Source organism: Plectrocnemia conspersa, unplaced genomic scaffold, assembly GCF_051122295.1.
Source record: "Plectrocnemia conspersa isolate PC_06_02 unplaced genomic scaffold, ASM5112229v1 ptg000005l, whole genome shotgun sequence".
Lineage (NCBI taxonomy): Eukaryota > Metazoa > Arthropoda > Insecta > Trichoptera > Polycentropodidae > Plectrocnemia > Plectrocnemia conspersa.
The window spans coordinates 29,328,392-29,347,867 of NW_028277169.1; the positions used below are offsets into that span (position 1 = coordinate 29,328,392).

At 27.3% G+C, this 19,476-nt stretch overlaps 3 protein-coding genes across 5 annotated transcripts; all 3 read right to left on the reverse strand.

Annotated features, from left to right (window-relative positions):
* Positions 1-2,733, reverse strand: LOC148235393 (hyaluronidase B-like). The gene is made up of 5 exons (XM_088186939.1): positions 2,455-2,733; positions 1,063-1,427; positions 684-999; positions 408-615; positions 1-343 (listed from the first exon to the last, which is right to left on the reverse strand). The coding sequence occupies exons 1-5, from the start codon at positions 2,559-2,561 to the stop codon at positions 131-133; spliced, it is 1,209 nt and encodes a 402-aa protein (XP_088043065.1). The 5' UTR covers positions 2,562-2,733; the 3' UTR covers positions 1-130.
* Positions 2,734-5,094: 2,361 nt separating this feature from the next.
* On the reverse strand, positions 5,095-19,101 carry LOC148235394 (hyaluronidase Api m2-like). Of its 3 annotated transcripts, XM_088186940.1 has the most exons (6): positions 18,961-19,101; positions 16,541-16,630; positions 6,153-6,514; positions 5,773-6,088; positions 5,497-5,704; positions 5,095-5,432 (listed from the first exon to the last, which is right to left on the reverse strand). In XM_088186940.1, the coding sequence occupies exons 2-6, from the start codon at positions 16,591-16,593 to the stop codon at positions 5,214-5,216; spliced, it is 1,158 nt and encodes a 385-aa protein (XP_088043066.1). In that variant the 5' UTR covers positions 16,594-16,630; positions 18,961-19,101; the 3' UTR covers positions 5,095-5,213. The 3 variants fall into 3 exon arrangements, with proteins under 3 accessions (XP_088043066.1, XP_088043067.1, XP_088043068.1); XM_088186941.1 differs by lacking the exons at positions 16,541-16,630; positions 18,961-19,101 and adding an exon at positions 12,747-12,768; XM_088186942.1 differs by lacking the exons at positions 16,541-16,630; positions 18,961-19,101 and adding an exon at positions 10,425-10,673.
* On the reverse strand, positions 18,715-19,458 carry LOC148235395 (uncharacterized protein C15orf61). The gene is made up of 3 exons (XM_088186946.1): positions 19,211-19,458; positions 18,961-19,144; positions 18,715-18,894 (listed from the first exon to the last, which is right to left on the reverse strand). Exons 1-3 carry the CDS (start codon positions 19,346-19,348, stop codon positions 18,767-18,769), a joined length of 450 nt encoding a protein of 149 aa, XP_088043072.1. The 5' UTR covers positions 19,349-19,458; the 3' UTR covers positions 18,715-18,766.
* Between the last annotated feature and the right edge of the window lie 18 nt (positions 19,459-19,476).

Genomic DNA, 19,476 nt, shown 5'->3' on the forward strand with positions numbered 1-19,476 from the left:
TTTTTTAAAATAAAATAAATGTTTCATATTTTATTTTCTTAAAAATTATATCAATCGTTTTACGATGACTTAAATATTATTTATTTACACTTATCAAAACATTAATATAACTAGCTTATTTCATACAATTTTATAAAGTTTCCTTAAGAATATCAGCTACAAGATCAGATTTTTCGGTTTGTCTTGCTATAAACTGTTGAACCACAGGACCTATAACAGTATCCATATATTCCCTTAGTTTGAGACAGTGATCTTTGTCTTTAACATCATCATTGCTTCCCCAAATTACAACACCAGCCAATCCAGATTTTTTCATATGGTCAATTCCATTGAAAAAGTCATTCTATAAATACAATAAAAAAAACACATTACCAAAAAAAATGAATTTAACAATCAATTAATCATACCTTTGTGAGGAATTCTTCAGAAACATCTTGATATTTGTACCACATATAAGGAAAAATCAATGGTTTTCCTGATGTCATAGACGCAACTCTCTTTGCTTCTGTTACTCTTCCTTTAATCAACTGCAATCTCTCATCAGCGTTCAAGCTGTTCTTTTGCAAATACACGGATGGGAAAATCAAATTTGATTCATCCCACAGCCACTGGATTCTAAAATAAGATTAATATTTAAAACATATGGAATCATCATCATAATTAAGTTCAACGACATATCTTACTTGTTGTTGTCTTGCTTGATACTATCAGCACAATCCTGTTTTTTGTTATGTTCATTCATGTTATAGCAATAAGGAAAGGCATAGTATCCCCATTTGGCTAATGGACGCAATTTTTTTGCTAGTTTGAGAGTCTCTTCCACAAACTTCCTACCCTCGGTCTCAAATCTTTTAGAAGCCTCTTGCTCGATCTGATTCTGAGACCACGAAGGGTGCTTATTCTGTTCAATTTGATAAGAAACGTTTTTATATGGCAGGAAGATTCCGAAGTTCTGCCTGAATACAGGACGCCAAGACTCGAAATCTATAACACCTACGCCTGAAAAAATATATTATTTATATAAACAACTCTTATTTACAATGATGTATAAAAGATAATCACCATTAAAATTCTCATCAGGTATGAGACTCGGGAGATGATCTTCGAAAGTATTTAGATGATCTGTCAAATTGCCTTCTTGAGGCACTCCTCCATTTCTGTAGACATAGCGGGTGGTATTTGGGTCTTTGAGCAACGCTGGAAAATTGCCGGGATCGTAAAGTAAGGCTATTTCGTTTCCTCTGAAAGAATCTTCTTTGTTCTGCGTGATTCCATACTTTTGTGGAATATCGTCGAAGAGAACGCCATGATGACGACATTGAAAGGTTGGTGAGTTCCAATATACTTTGAATGCTTGAAAGTCTCTTACATAGGAGTTGATGAGATAGTGGAAAGGTGAGTTTATGATAAAAATGGATCTGGGAAGTCTGTAAAAATTATTAAAATATTGAAAATTATAAATGTGCTCTATCTATGATAAATATATACTTTAACTTTGTTTCGCCAAAAATAAATAGAAAAATGGACAAAAAATATTTGCAGGTATGTTTGTTAAAAATAGGATGTATATATTTTACATATGTATAGGTAAGCATACGCATTAAATAAAATAATATAAAAAAACTAATACTATGTAAGTCAATTACATTATCGAGCGGAAAATTAGCAATCCATATTGTCATAAAAAATATTTTTTATATTGATACTTATAACGAAAATTAAAAAAAGTAGCTCAGTGTCATCTACCTTCATAAAAGCAAATATGTACGTTCCTTATAATAAGTTCATAGGTATTTGTAAATATTATATTCAATAATAATACGATAAAATCATATATATACCTATTGATAATATACCTCTGAACCTCTGAAAATCATAATATATACGAATTGTTTTCTATAGAAATATTATAGTAAGTATACCATGATTGATGCACTTACTTAACAAAAACATGAACAATACTGAGTCAGGTTGTGTTGTTAATATTTCCTAATTCTTCTTCTGATTATTATTCATTCTATCAATATTTAATTATGAATAAGTACATGTGTTTATAAATATTTATATACATATAAAACTTATTTACATTATGTCAAGAGTGTGTATGTAATTGTTATTATAAAAGCTATTAATTATGATTTAAGATTGTTTATTAAAACAATATCAAATAAATGGAAAATTTTACTGATAAAGATAATTCAAGAATAATAATACATCTAGTTCTCTCATAAAGATATTCATATTAAATTAAATTGTGCAAGTTGAGTTTTAATATATGTATATATACTACAATATTATTATAAGGAGCTTTTTTAGCCTTTCGAGTTTCAAGTTATTACGTACAAACAGTAAAACCAGGTGTTATATTTAAAAAAAATGAATGTTTCATTATCGATTTTAAATAAATACAACCGTCACTGACATATTAACCTAAAAAATATAAATTTTACATACTGGAAAAACGGCAAAGGTAGCACAGCATCCGGTAAAACTGCAATTCCAATCATAACGCTGAGGAAAATCGGGAAAATCGTGTTCCTAGCGAAGCGCTTCAGCTCCATTGCAACGATCAAGCCGAATAAAAACAAAACAATGTAACAGTCCAAGCGATCGCCTCCGACCAATTTTTTCAACGATCGTGCTTGGAATGAACTTATGAGACTACAATCGGTCGGAAGACTTACAATTAATTGATGCGCTGCAATGTGGGTCCATTTTTTATAGCTGAACAAACAAAAATGGTATTAACATCAATGCAGCAAATGTCAAACTTTTCACGCGTGCAAAAAATAATACTATATTGCCTCCTATCCATTCTTAATGGATATCATGGGTCAGAATTTATATTAAACGGGCAGAATATAAGCGGCCAGAATTTATATTAATTAATCAAAATTTATATTAAATGGTAAGAATTATCAGTATTTATTACAGTTCAATGGTCAGTATTTATAAAGAATAACCAGTATCTATATTATATGGTAAGCATAATAATACATGATCATTATCATGTCGTGCTCTCCGCTGCCGCTCTGTCGTTATTCCCGCTTCGATTGACGCTCTGAATACCTTCGCGTCCTAAATACAATTAAATAGATTCGTTGAGAGTTATTTATGAAGTGTTTAATGTTCTGACAAACGCTCGCTCGCACTTATGTTTTCTGACAGTTTTAGTACGAGCGAAATATTATATAAGATATTTCCAAAATAAATAATTTATTGCCCAAATATATTTATATATAATAAACTAATTCACATGATCGTCCTATATGTTTATTCTGACCGTATACTATTTTTATTCTGACCATTTGACATTAAATCTGAACGTTTTATATTTTTATTCTGACCGTATGCTATTTTTATTCTAAACACTTCATATTTATTCTGACTCTGAATAACATAATTATGTCAGAGCTATTAATAAAATTCTGACCGAAATTCGATTTTCATTCTGACCCAAAGTTGATTTAAATTCTTACCTTTTTAATTTGTTGCCATCTAAAAATGGTAACGTTTCAGCTGCTCAATGTTTAAAAAAAGTTGATCATAACACTTTAATTAAAAGATAATTGCTATAATAAAATAATAACAAGTATATTAAATTATAAATCATACATCAGACTAAAAAACAGTATGATCTTAAATTAGCATCATTAAACATAAAACAGTCATCATTCGTTACAATAAACCAATTTAAATAATAATCTTTTTGACAGAACCCTATTTAATTTGTTTATTATGTAATTTATAATCATTGTGATTTAACGGGAAGTTAATTAAATAACTTTGTACATTTAAATAAATACATTGTTCTATAAAACGAATTGTTTGTGCAATACAATAATTAAAAATGAGCATTAAATAAATATATATATATGTTCAATAAAATACATTAGATTGAGCAACATTGTCTTTGTAGTGTGCACTAAATCGAATGATTAGTGCATTAAAATAAATAAGCTGTGCGTTGGTGTAGTCAACGACCGAAGTTAAGCAGCATTGGGACTGGTCGCTACTTGGACCACTTGGTAACACACCAGATATCGTTGGCCATAATACGTCGGCCATGTCAGTGGCCATAATATAGGCCCTCATATCAAAATGTTCCGAACATAAGTGTATCGATTCGCGCAGTGAATAAATACAATTTTACAGATATTGATAATTTAAATTATAAATGAATTATTTGATACATTTTAACTCGGCTCATTAGTGAAATCATATTTATAGTAAAAATATAATTTCACTGAAGACTGTTGTGAAGCAATAATGTGAATCTCAGTTATTATATCTGTCTTATAATATATGTATAATAATACATTAAAATGAATAAAATATTTACCCTCCTTTTTCATTTAAATAAATATTAACATTTTATTGATAAAATTTTAAGTAAATGTATTTGCACTTCCACTATTTGATAATTTAAGTGCAATATATAATTAAAAAAGACAACATAGCCATCTATTGTCACAATTACAAATTTATTTAAATAATGCCTTCTATTCGTTTTCAAAAATATATTTCATTTACAGATTGTGATAAGTTTGTCGATGTTCATAGAGCCAAAGGCTATGGAGGTTTAGACACGTGGCCTGAAACGATAGCTGATTCCCTTGGTCTCAACGTGCCTTTATCCATGAGCGCCTACACGCGATTTAAAACGCGTCAAAAAATGTGCCCCAAATCAGGGGCAGAGTCCGAGTGATTTCGCCTCCTGCACTAAACCCATAAAACAATTTAAGACCTAATAGGAATTTTGTATCAGACGATAAAATGCCCTTAATCTTTAAAAACTACCACATTATGATAGTCGCATGTTAATAATTAAAGATAGGAAGATAACCATTTTTAACTTAAATTAAATTTGCTCAAAATTAATATTAAATAATATATAATTAATTTATAATTTATATATGTATTTTAAACATTATAAATAACAGTTTTAAACCGCACAAAGAAGCGTACATTTTTTTATACTGGCAACACCAATTTTAATTATATCTTTAATAATTTTAAATTTCTGTTTTTCTTCACATTTTTAAATAATATCACATCAAGTTTTAATACAAATGTTTTTTAAAATAAAATAAATGTTTTAAAATTTATTTATTTTTAAATTATATCAATCGTTTTAAGATGGCATAAATATAATTTATTTACACTTATCAAAACAATAATATGACTAGATTATTATATACAATTTTATAAAGCTAATTAACATAAGTTTCTTCAGGAATTTCAGGTTCAAGATCAGATTTTCCGGTTTGTTTTGCTACAAACTGTTGAACTACAGGACCTATAACAGTATCCATATATTCCCTTAGTTTAAGACAGCGATCCTTACTATTAACATCATTACTGCTTCCCCAAATTATAGCACCAGCCAATCCAGATTTTTTCATATGGTCAAGTCCATTGAAAAGGTCATCCTATAAATACAATAAAAAAACACATTACCAAATAATATAGAATTTACTAATCAATTAATCATACCTCTGTGATGAATTCTTCAGGAACGTCTTGATACTTGTACCACATATAAGGAAAAATCAATGGTTTTTCCGATGTTTTAGACGCAACTCTCTTTGCTTCTGTTACTCTTCCTTGAATCAACTGCAATCTCTCTTTAGCGTTCAATCTATCCTTTGGCAAATACACAGATGGGAAAATCGCATTTGATCCGTTCCACAGCCATTGAATTCTAAAATGAGATTAATATTTAAAACATATGGAATCATTATCACAATGAAGTTTAACGACCTATCTTACTTATCGTTTTCTTGCTTGATATTGTTAGCACAATTCGGTTCTTTGTTACCGTTGTTCATGTTGAAGCAATAAGGAAAGGCATAGTATCCCCATTTGGCCAATGGACGCAATTTTCTTGCTATTTTGAGAGTCTCTTCCATAAACTTCCTACCCTCGGTCTCAAATCTCCTAGAAGCCTCTTGCTCGATCTGACTCTGAGACCACAAAGGATGCCTATTATTTTCAATCTGATAAGAAACATCTTTATAAGGCTGCAAACTTCCGAAGTTCTGCCTGAATACAGGACGCCAAGATTCAAAATCTATAACACCCACGCCTGAAAAAAATATAATTATTATTTAAACAACTTCAATCTATAATATTATAAAAAATATAATTACCATTGAAATTCTCATCAGGTATGAGAGTCAAAAGATGATCTATGAAAGTCTTCAGATGTTCATCCAAGTTCCCTTCCTGAGGCACTCCTCCATTTCTATAGAAGTAGTCGTTGGTATTTGGATCTTTAAGCAACGCTGGAAACTTGCCGGGATCGTAAAGTAAGGCTATTTCGTTTCCTCTGAATGAATCTTTTTCATTCTGTCTGATTCCATACTTTTCGAAGATATCGTCAAATAGAATGCCGTGAGGACGACATTGAAAGGTTGGCGAGTTCCAGTACACTTTGAACATTTGGTCTCTTACTTTAGAGTTTACAAGATAGTGAAAAGGTGAGTTTATGACAAAAATAGATCTGGGAAGTCTGTAAAAATATAATATGTAGCATTATAATATTATAAAACAAAACTAAACAGATAAAGTATAACATAAAAAACATAAACACATTATTCCAAAAGTATTGGCTCAATGATAAATATATAATTGCACTTTTGCCTCTGTTTTGCCAAAAAACTTGTATTGCTATCAGTAATTAGTTTAAATTAGCGTAACCTGTATATTAGCATATATATAAAGACAAAAAACATTTGCAGTAATGTTCGTTAAATTGATTAGTAAAAAAATAGGAACATCGTTTTTATTTCATTAATTTAATTACAAACTATATACATAGGCATGTATATATTATACACATAGTATATATATATGCTACGCATTAAATAAAAAATTATAAAAAAATAGTTAAACATATTCATTAAATATGTAAGTCGATTACGTTAAAGAACAGAAAATTAGCAATCCATAGTGTCATAAAAAAAATCAAATTGATACTTTTAACGCAAATTTAAGAAAAGTAACTCAGTGTCATCTACCTTTATAAAAGCAAATATGTACATTCTTTATGATAAATACATAGGTATTTGCAAATATTATATCTAATAATAATGCGATAAAATCATATATATATTCCTATTGATAATACTCCAATGAACCCACATTATCAGTAATCATAAATATCATATAAAAATATATAAATATTTGCACTAAATATAATTTGATATAAAATAAAAAAAATAATAAAATTATTTTCTAATATTTTAGGAAAATAGATCAAAATTTAACTTTGAAAAATATATGTACATATTTCATCTGAGTTTTTAAACTCATTTTACAGAATATTAAAAAACATTATATTATTAAGTATAATAGATTAAGGTACATATTACGTATTGAATTTATTTGAATTGTTTTACTTTTTGCATTTTCATTTTTTTAATAAATATTGATTTGATAAATGTGTTTTTACATTTGACTCAGATTTTTTACTATCGACAGTTTTAATAAATCTGTGGGAGAATCTTATTTTACCTATGTCCTTTATAGAATTATCGTTGGCTATTTCTAACAATATATAGTCTTTTCGATTAAATACATTGATCTTCTCTTTACATTGCTAAAAAAAAGTAAAAACTCCGGTGATGTATACTCACTATACGTGTAAAAATATTTAAAAAAAATATATTTAAAATGGAAAAATATCACCATTGTGTTAAGCAAAATAATCTGACTAGCAATATGTTCGTCTGAATTTAGCTAAATTGAAAGTTTATTTTTTTAATTTTTGTTACTTTTTTTCTATAATTACTTATATTATGTATATTAATTTAGTGTAACACAGAATACCTAACTTACCTAACTTACTCACATTTTAGTCAACACGTTTATGATATTCACGTTATAAAATGACATGTACACTCGATGTACATCACAGTAATAAAAATGTTAAATACATTATATAATTACTAAGCTATAGTACTAAAATCTATAGCAGTTTTATTTTTATAAATAAATATATATTTATTGAAAATAAAAAATTATCAAATTAAATATCCATATGTTTCTATTATAAAACAATGGATTATTGTTATAAATTACAAAATAAAAATACAAGTAAATTTTCACATGTCTAAATATCTAGAGTTGCCACGTCAGGTAGTATCCTATCAATGCACATTATTACAGTATTAGTTATTTGATAAATAGTTTAAATACTCACACAAAATTTAAAAAATACTTGAGGTCAAGTCACAAGTACACTTATGTTATTTTTAGATTTAAGAAATTGCTTTTACCTAGCATTAGAAAATCAAATACAATTTTGGCATTAAATATAATAATATTCTTGTTAAAAATCCTTTTTCTATATATTTTTGCAATAAATTATAAAGTTACAGAAAAATTTTAAAATGTCAAAAGCACCTAACAAAAATAAATAATAAGCCGGGTTTTAATTTTAATTTATTATGTTAAACTAAAAAACATATACTTTGGATTAGAACTGCCAGAGTTTTACAGTAGAGAAATTAAAAAAAATACCTTATACTGTACATCACTATTTAATTAATAAATATGTATATAGAAAAGCTTAAAAAAATTTTTTAAATAAATATACTACTAAACGATCTATAAACTTAACTTTTTTACTGTGATGTGCACCGAGTGTACATGTTATCTTCTTATGTGAATATCTTATAAATTATATATCATTTTCAAGTTTTAAATTAATCTCTGCCATGCACATATTAAATAAGATAATTAAAATATAAAATCATCATTAATAAAAATGAATATTCTGTCTACTAGGTATTGATTTACTAATACAAACAAACGTATGAGTGAAGTTTGCTTACAGAAGATTTTTTATTATTATTTTTATAAATAAGCAATTTGTACATTCACTCGCTCCATTTATACAGAATAATTGTGATGTCTAATGCATTTACAGGTTTTAAATACTTATATTACAAAAATTGATACGCTTCGACTGAAAAACTCGTAATAATATTCGCGGTGCTCAATTTAAAATGACATTTTTTCACTAATTTATACATGTACACTGAATGTACATCACCGGAACGCGCGGACTCTTTTAATATATTTATTTGCAGAATCCATAAAAATTCATTTAAAAAGTGATTGTATGGAAACAGATTCTGATGTATTATAGAAACTATTAATAATCTATAAAAATATCCATAAGGAACATGAAGAAATAATATAAAATCAGGAAATACTTTCTGAAAAAGTTTATATATTATATTCATTAGTCGAAGCCTAAAAACAAGTAGACTAAGTGTAAAAGACTAAGCTAATGAGAGAGTATTAACTATTTCAGGTAACTTTTTATCTACATTATCTAGAATAAGAGTAAAATAAATAATTGCTTAGATGTTATTTTATATATTAATTTATTCTACAATTGTTTTGATTATTTTAGTTTATATAATAATATATTAGAAATTACATAAATAAATAAAATTGAAATGGGAAAGAAAAATTACCAAATTATTTTTTATGAATATTCTAAGATCATTTTTTTTAAAAGTCAGTGTTTTTTACTAAATTACATTATAGAATATTAACACATATTGTCAAAGTGTTTGTTTATTTAAATATGGTTAAAATAATCGCACTGTACCATACCGGTTAACTATTGTATGAATAATCACTATAAATCCAATAATATAGTGGTACAATAAAATTTTATTACAATGGTACAGAACATACGATTTTTTTTGTTTCTATAGAAATAGTACGTTTACCATGATGGACGAACATACTTGACAAAAATCACGAATATATACAATATTGATAAGTCACGTCGTGTTGATTGTATTTTATCAATATTTTAATAAGGAAGTTTACATGTGTTTTTCTTTTTCATAAATATTTTAAAATAAGTTTAATAAATTTGTTAAGTCTTTAAAAAACTTTTATTAATAACAAAGCCATATACTAATAGACAAATTTTATTTTTCTGCAGTAGAATCAATATTATATTATCATAATAGTCGTCAATTAACGTTCTAATGTAACCATAACATTCTGTCAATATTGAGTATTTGAGATTGCTTATTAAAACAATATCAAATAAATGGAAAATACTACTAATATAGTTTATCGAAGATTACCAACACTACTATTTTTCATAGAAAGATATTCATTATCTCTTCATTTATATGAAATTAAATTGTGCAAATTGCAAATCTGTATACTACATAATACAGTATTACAACATCTTACAATATGAATATATAGACAACTTTCTTAACCTTTCGAGTTTCAAGTTATTACGTACAAAAGTAGTATACGCAGGTGGTATATTTACATTTTTAATTTTAAAAATGTTTCATAATCGATTTTAAATAAATAAATACAACCGTCATTGACACACTGCTCTTAAAAATATAAACTTTAAAACAATTTTTACATACTTGAAAAACGGCCATGATAGCACAGCATCCGGCAAAAATGCAATACCAAGCAGAACGCTGAGGAAAATCGGGAAAATGATGTTCCTAATGGAACGCTTCAGCTCCATTGCAACGATCAAACCGAATAAAAACAAAACAATGTAACAGTCCAAGCGATCGCCTCTGACCAATTTCCTCGACGATCGCGTTTGGAATGAACCTGCGAGACTGCAAGCAGTCGGAAGGCTCGCAATTAATTGATGCGCTGCAATGTGCGACCATTTTTTTATAGCGGAACAAACGAAAATGGTATTAACGTCAATGCAGCAGTTGTCAAACTTTTCACGCGTAGAAAAAAAAATAATAACACATCGCCTCCTCTCCGTTCTTAACCTCAATTTGCACGCTTATCTGGGCGGCTCAATGCCATTAAGTCATTATGAAAAAAACTGGTAATTTGGGTTGTTTCTAAATAATTTATGGAGTGTGTACACAATGCCTTTTTTGATATTACTCGCCGGTTACAAGGTTAATAATCGCTACACAAACAACGATTGATAGCCGGAGAGTGTGTATCTAAAAATGGTAACGTTTCAGCTGCTCAAGGTTTAAAGAAAGGTATCATAAACTTTAAGTAAAGGATAGTCAAGGGTAAAAGCAGGATAAATAAGTATTTTATCATAGTTAATATAATAAAATAATAACAAGTATATCTACATAATTTATTACTGTAACGCATATTAATTTATAAATCATATAGTTCTGGTAGATTGGACTTAAAAAGCGGTATAATCATATAACATAAAACAGTAATTTTTCGTTACAATAAACAAATTTAAATAGTAACTCTTTTGGCAGAACCCTACGATTATATTGTTCATAATGTAATTTATAGTAAAGAAAATATTAAATACGGTTGCAGATTATTTTTACCTATAATTTGTGCAATGAACATATAAATTCTCTTTTACTATTAAATTAATTTAGATAAAAGATATGTACTTAATCAAATCATTGATTTTTAAAACAAATATATTAGATACTCAAAGGTATGTATCGTCAAAGCTTAGCTGCAAATCAAATGTATACAAAATGTTTGCCGCAATCGAGGCCTTAAGACCGACAAATATAAAAGTTGAAACGAAATTTATATATTAATAGCTAATCAACACAAATTACTTTAAATGTTAAGCATCACTTTTATATTAACAATATTAAACGCAAAAAATAATATTTGAAAATTATTTTTAAAAATACATATTTATTTAGATATATATCTAAACCATAAGCTTATATTAGCTTATATGCTCCACAAAAAATGCTGTTATATCAACATTAAAAGCAATATTAACAAAAAAAAAATATTTAGACAAAAAAATAACTTTAATAATATACGCTTGCTCGGAGTGGAGTAACATTATTATTAAAAAAATTTTATCAACAACCCAAAATAAATTAACTTAAAAAACTGAAAAATATTACAAGAGACGAAATAATTCATCTATTGCTAGAATTATCCAAACCTAAATTTATGTATTAACATAAAATGCCTAAATATCATACATCTTACTGAAGAGATATAAATTCAAATTTTAGTAGCTTTATGTCCTCAGTTATGTAAGTATATACAGATATCTCAAATGTAATGTAAAGACAACACATAACTGTTGCGTCGAGATTAGTTATGCAAAACATGTTAAAAGTGGCATAAAACTCATAAATTTCATTAAAATGTATTAACAATATGAGTAGTTCTTACAGTGTAGAACAATAAAACACATATTTGCATCTCTCGGCCAAAATCCATTCACAAGATCAATAATATCGAAAAGGAATGGCTATAAAAACGTTTAAACGTACCATAAAAAACGGTCAGTCCCGGATATCACCACTGAGCAGGTAGCGAACGCCTTTCACGAAATTTAACATCGTAACCATTATTGTTAGAGTTTCACAATTTCCTATCTACCTGCTACGCCAAAACCAGCAAAATTTAAAAATAATTTTTAAGCGCCATTTTTAATTAAAATTTTAACGCATTATTTACAATATCTTTTTAAGTAAAGATCGAAAATAATATTGCTACGCGGCTACATGTACTGTGAGATTTTTATAAATTAATATTTAATTTTAATTTATAATTATTTTGTGAATTGGTACCCTAATTTAATGTGTAATTACCATAAGTTACTATTATATGGGATATTCCCTATGCATAACATATTTTTTATTTTTCTTAAATGCGTCACAGCTGCAATTAGCGAGGATGCAACTAGTGTGAAATTGAAAGTGATATCGACAAGGCCGTGGCACAATTATTAAGAGTAAAGTTAGTTCCCATACCAAACAGTTGACAGTCACTGCTTCCGTAAGCGAAATTATAATTTGACTCATCTGAGATCATTAAATGGTGAGATGTCTAATTCGCCTTCTGGGTAGCCCTTGGTGACCTTATTAAACGCATGCAAATTGGCGCCAACGGAGAATGACTCCTTTTTATTATTGCGAATTTGGTCGTTTACCTCTGAAATTGACAATGAAAATTAAGAGGAAGTTGGGCTAGTTTAAAACGCGCCGCGGAAATTCGTAATATCTCACTAAACACTATACAATAAATAGCTCAATTATCTTGACTTGTCTTAATGAAATTGTCAAGAATGTGTTGATAAGATCCCAGTCATAAAAATTGTATTTCATCACCCAATTCAATGTATAGATAAGATTTACTCAGATTTCCCTAATCTCATGGATTAATGTTAATGTTTATAAATAATATCGCGTGTATTAAAATAATAAACGATGTTTAAGTGGAATGTCATAATAAAAAAAATAATAATAATAAATAAATAAAACTTCATAAAAGGGTGACGTTCACAATAGCCCTGACCCTGACCCACAAAAAATGTGATAAATTGTTTATTAAAAACTCTGCCGCTCCTTAGACATTTACTAAGTTGCTTAACCTCCCCAGACCTGAATTTTTATCTTTCGTGAAAAAAATATTTTTGCTTAATTATTTTATTAGGTACATAAGGACATAAAAATATTTAATTTTTTACATTAAATAGGCATGAAGAATATTTTTTTGTAATTTGAAATAATATGGTTATTTTTAAATAATATGATGTACACTGTTATGTACAAAAGGGCTCAGTGAAAATAAATCGAAAATGGTTCAAAAGCAAGCAATAAAGTTATTTTACATTGCAATACGCACTGGGTTCAAGGAGGTTAATATGATCATAATCCCTGTCGGCAGTCTTTAGTGTACCAGAAACATGGTTTTTGTTCGCATCGTTAATTATGTGTCTCGAAGGAGAACTTTTTATTTGGAAACAAGTAACTTGCCTTATAATAATTTTCTTGATTTACTTTGTGAGCAACGATTTTGAGCAATAATAAAAGCTTTTACTTAACCCTTTGGACGCGTTAATCGAAAATAAATATAAAATTGTTTTTTTTTTAATGCAAATTTTACCTTAATTCTGTGTTTAAATAATCTATTTTTTTAATTTTTATTTATTTAAATTGATATTTAATGTTTATCCACAAAAAAAAGTATTTTCTTAAAAACATTTTTTTTACTAATTTTTGCGTAAAGAGATAAAAAAAATCAATTGGGCGACTTTAGTTGATTTCCTCGTCCAAAGAGTTAAATTAATAAAGATTATTTGGCTACACTGTACGATTTTTTAAATATTTATATAGTGATGGCGCAATTTTATATTTTTTTAAGTAATGATCAAAATATATTGAAACCGAAGTTTGGTCAATAGAAGAGCGCAAAAACAATTATCTCTTCTCAGAAGTCAAAAATTCCCGTCAAAAGCAATAAAATCGTATCGGCGCCGTTGCAGTAGGAATGCTCGTTACCGAGCATTCCCACTGCAACGGCAACGGTACGATTTTAATGCTTTTTACGTGGATTTTTGACTTATGAGAAGGGATATTGGTCAAAATTTGGTTTAGATATGCTTCATTATATTCTCATTTATTATAAGTCGTAATATTATTTAAAAAAAGTCTTAATATGAACGCTAGATAACCGAGCGTTTCCAGTGCGACAGCGACGGCACGGTTTCATTGCTTTTGACGTGGATTCTAAACCTTGAATTTATCCAGAAATATGCATGTCATTTAATGAAATACCATGAATTATCATAGTTAAATGGAAATATTAAATAAAGCGAACACTAACTGCCAAACTTTTGCCCATCCCCCCTGGATAAAAATGAAATGACGTTCCTTGGTTGCTGGATTAACAAACGCTTGCCGAAAAATGACACTTAACGAGTCATCCCATTTCATAAAAATAGATTACAGGATATAACTAATAAGCAATAAGTTTAAATTTTCTCTGAATTATCGTGAATAGTTTTAATGCCATTAAAAATATGATACTAGTGTTTTATTTATAGTATAATAAATAAAACGTCATAATCATTATGATATACGATGACTATTTATAATCGTTTGCAATAAAATGTGATATTCCTGAATTTTTTAACATTGACGTAAAAAAACAATCACAACAGTGATTCATAAGTCACCACACGTCAAAATATGGGAAACACGATTAATAATGATTTCACATAAAATTCTAGGACTTTTTGTACTCATCAGTATCAATACGTGCGATATGATAGAACAGAGAAACGTGATTAATTAAAAAAAAACAATATCATTTTTGAAATCGGTAAAACGCGTTTTGTTGTGTATTGTTATTGTGGTTCTAATTTGTTTAGTGTCACTGCGAAGGTTAACTAAACGCGATAGTCATTCTTTACCAATTAACGAGAGCAACACGAATTAAATATTTCCACTGATGCATATGAAGATGCAACAGATAAGATTGTACAGCAGAGTAATCTTTTATTTTATGGTTAAAAATACAAATAAAATGAATATTTTCATCTATTGGGACCTTTTAGTAAGTCCTTCGCAACTAGTTTTGTGCAACAATTACGGATGGTCCCTATATTTTTTGTGGTTAAAATTTCAAGTACAAGTGTTAAGTTACAATTATGACCATATAATTAAATATAACTATTTTTTCGAATGGCATCTAATTTCAACGAGAACCCAACAGTGTGTTTGTGTATCAAAGCGAGGTAAAAATTCTACAATAAATAATGGACCGTTATACATTTCAAGAACGTGGAATAATTGTATTCAGATTAAATCGCATTTTTTTAATCTATTCGTAATAGACTATGTTATAGTTCCTCAATGCTAAAAATCGAGACCCCATGAATTTTATGGTTACATTAAAATTTTGATAATTTTTAAAATTCGTTTCTAATATTTTTATAATAAATAATTAAAAAATAAAAATACTTTCTTTTCTAATCATACATGGATGATTAAAATATAAATATTAAAACTATAATATAAGTCGAAAAAGACTGATTCCTAAAATAACATTAAAAAAATTCCGTTAGGCAATACTTTTTTGACGAAAATAGATGAAAGGAAAAAACACTCGATATTTTGGCACTAATAAAAATCAAGAATAGTTTATTGTAAATATATAACTAACATTTAATTATCCCCAATAAACTGTTTTGTACAATTATTTACAAAATGACTGCTTAATTTCATCCACTCAGTAATATTTATTATATTTAATTTTTATTAGATATCTGCGTAGATGTAATTCAATAAATAAAAAGTTTAAAAATCTATTTGTTTTAATAAGTCTTATCGAGAATCCGATAGTAAAATAAAATACACCTTGATAAAAAAAAATGAGATTTGTCAACGATACATCATTAAATATTCATATCCTTTTTTAATCGCGATAAAATGAATAATAAAAAGCATTTAACATTGCATAATAGTACCAGATCTTTCAATTGTAATTTATAAACATGTGATAAGATAAAGCATTGTTTAATTGTTGTATGTTTATACAAATCTCAGATCAATAAACATAACTTACAAATTAGTTTGGAGCCGACATCTCAATTATTGTAAAAAAGGTCTATTGAAATTTCACAACAATGGAACAATTGATTTCGATGTATTGAAAAAAGTATGTGTCGTAATAATAACACAGATCAACACAACTGACAAATGAGATCATAAAAAATAGGTAACTCATAAACGTCCAACAAAATATATTTATTTTAACTTACCTGAATTGACAGAATACATATGAGTGTATCAAAAAATACATCCAATTTTTCATAGATTGTAATATCAGTCTCTATTGAAGATCTCCTCTCCTGAAAATAATACAAAATCAAAAATTACAAGTCAAAATTTATAATTGATCTATTTCTTTAAATATTCAAAAAAGGTTAATCAAAATTAATTAATAAAATTTTTAAATGTCATATATCTCAAAAATATATTATAACTGCATTTAAAAATTTAACATTAATAATATAAAAAAATAGGATACTTCATTATGAGAATAAGCTAATAAATAAATAGGAAAGATTATTCTTTCCTATTTATTTATTAGCTTATTCTCTAATATTTTTTTGGACAACAAGATTATAATGTAAGTAAATTCATGTCAGATTTAATTTTTACACATTATTTTCCTTTTGGATCATATTAGATAATAATTTTAATAAAACATATATATTAAGTTGCAATTGAAATGTGTTACTTGTGTATATACGATTTATGTATATAAATATACATTTAAATGGGTAATATATAAAATAATTGTTCTATAAATCGAATTGTTGGTGTATTAGTCAGAACAGTGAACCCCTTATGAACAATTCTCTGCAACGAATCCTTTACCGAAGATTTACATTACATTAATGCATAAACAATTCACGCATAGAAATTCATATCGAAGTTTATACTTCGATATGAATTTCTGATAATAATGATAAAAAATAGATGTTGATTAAATTTTTACATATTGCAACACTGAATAACTTAAAATCATGATAACTGACATTTTTTGCAGCAAGTATAATAAGTTTTAATGTGGGTGTTATTTAACAGATATAAGTGCATATAAATATATAATTTGTTTTATAAAACTAATTGTTTATGCATTAATGTAATGTAAATCTTCGGTAAAGGATTCGTTGCAGAGAATTGTTCATAAGGGGTTCACTGTTCTGACTAATACACCAACAATTCGATTTATAGAACAATTATTTTATATATTACCCATTTAAATGTATATTTATATACATAAATCGTATATACACAAGTAACACATTTCAATTGCAACTTAATATATATGTTTTATTAAAATTATTATCTAATATGATCCAAAAGGAAAATAATGTGTAAAAATTAAATCTGACATAAATTTACTTACATTATAATCTTGTTGTCCAAAAAAATATTATAAACGCATTTGAGACTATGTCATGCGTGTACTATCTAATAATGTATTATATATCTATCAAACCATTATTTAGCCGTATTTTTCAATTATTACAGTTTTCTTGTCAAAAATCGAATGTATATTAAAAACGAACAAATGTATATTAAAAATGAGTTTCAATAATCATACAAACCATAAACAGCTTCAAATGTCAGTTAACTTATTCTTGCTTATAAAACGATGTTATTATTTTTTCTGTATAATTCCGAAGTTAATTTATTCCAAAAACATATATTTCGCAATATTTAAAAAATAAAACTACTAAAATTTACAGAAAGTGTGTTCGATATTGCCCCCACTACATAAGAAGAAAAACATGCAACAATTTTAGGTATGGTCAACATAAAGATCTTAAGAAGTTAGCGCTGATTAAAATAATGTATTGATATTAAACAGAATATGAAATAAAATGCTTAATTTCGGCTATGGGCAAAATTTTAATTATGTGTTTTTTTAAAATGGTAGAACTTTAAGTTTTTAATATATTTAATAATGAAAATACACGTTAACTAGTATAATTAGATAAATAATATTATTAAATAACGCAATTCGTATATTTAATTATATTCTACAAAACAGGAAGAACCATTGGATTTTTCGTTTCATGCTCATAAATTTACTTCCTCTATACTGATAATAGAAAAATACCGAATTTTTCATTACCATAGGGGCGACAATGACGCAAAGATGCGCTTAAACGCAAAACTATTCAAATTATAGACACTGCTTATCTTCGTTTTGCTTTTGCAACATTTTCAGCATGCAAAAATGCAATAACAATTAAAATAAATTAGGACAATACTTGAGGTGTCACGGGAAATTGGCAAGAGAGATAACTTTTGACTAATGGGAACTTTGATAGTGTATAAGCAACATAACTGTTAAATTGCATTTCATGTTATCTGAAGTTAGATATAAATCATGCTCTTGAATATTAAAAATGGCCCATATCGCAAAAAATATTTATTCATCAACTAACTACTACATCTATATGTATACATTAAAATAGTGATCCTTTATGTTCAGCCATCAAAAAATAAATAGTAACCGGACCGCAATCGGTATGAACTATTTCTTCATGTTTGATAAGAAATATAGCTGCCATTCCATATAGTAAGCAGGGAATACCTAATTGATATATATTTTTAAGTATTACTCAAGCATTACAATATTTAATCACAAAATGATATTTACCTAAATTAGTAATTTTGATCACTCTCATAAAATTATTTTCAAGTGTCAAATCGCAATATTCTCTCCTTGAACAGTGATATTTTATGTACGGATAGCATCCAGTTCTCAAAATTTGATAATTAGACTTCCCTACTTTCCAATTGAAGTTCGCTAAACCGAATTGGTCGTCCTTAATGCTGCTATACTACAATATATTCAACAATAATTAATAAATATTTCATAATACTAATAGACATTATAATTGTGTAACCTTCACAAAATAAGACGTCCAAGGAGGTTCGTTGCATTGTTTTATATAGGATGTTAAGACTTGAGATGACGTAGGTCTAATTTGAGTTGAAAAACATCTAATGAAAGTATATTTAGTTGTATTAAATAAAATAACCATAACTTGCAGTTATTTATTTAATATAAATGTAAATTTACAAATAAGTATTATATATAAAGCCAATACAAAAGTAACCTTAAATTCTTGACAGCAGGTCACAATGTTACCATATGAAAAAATTAGGCTCA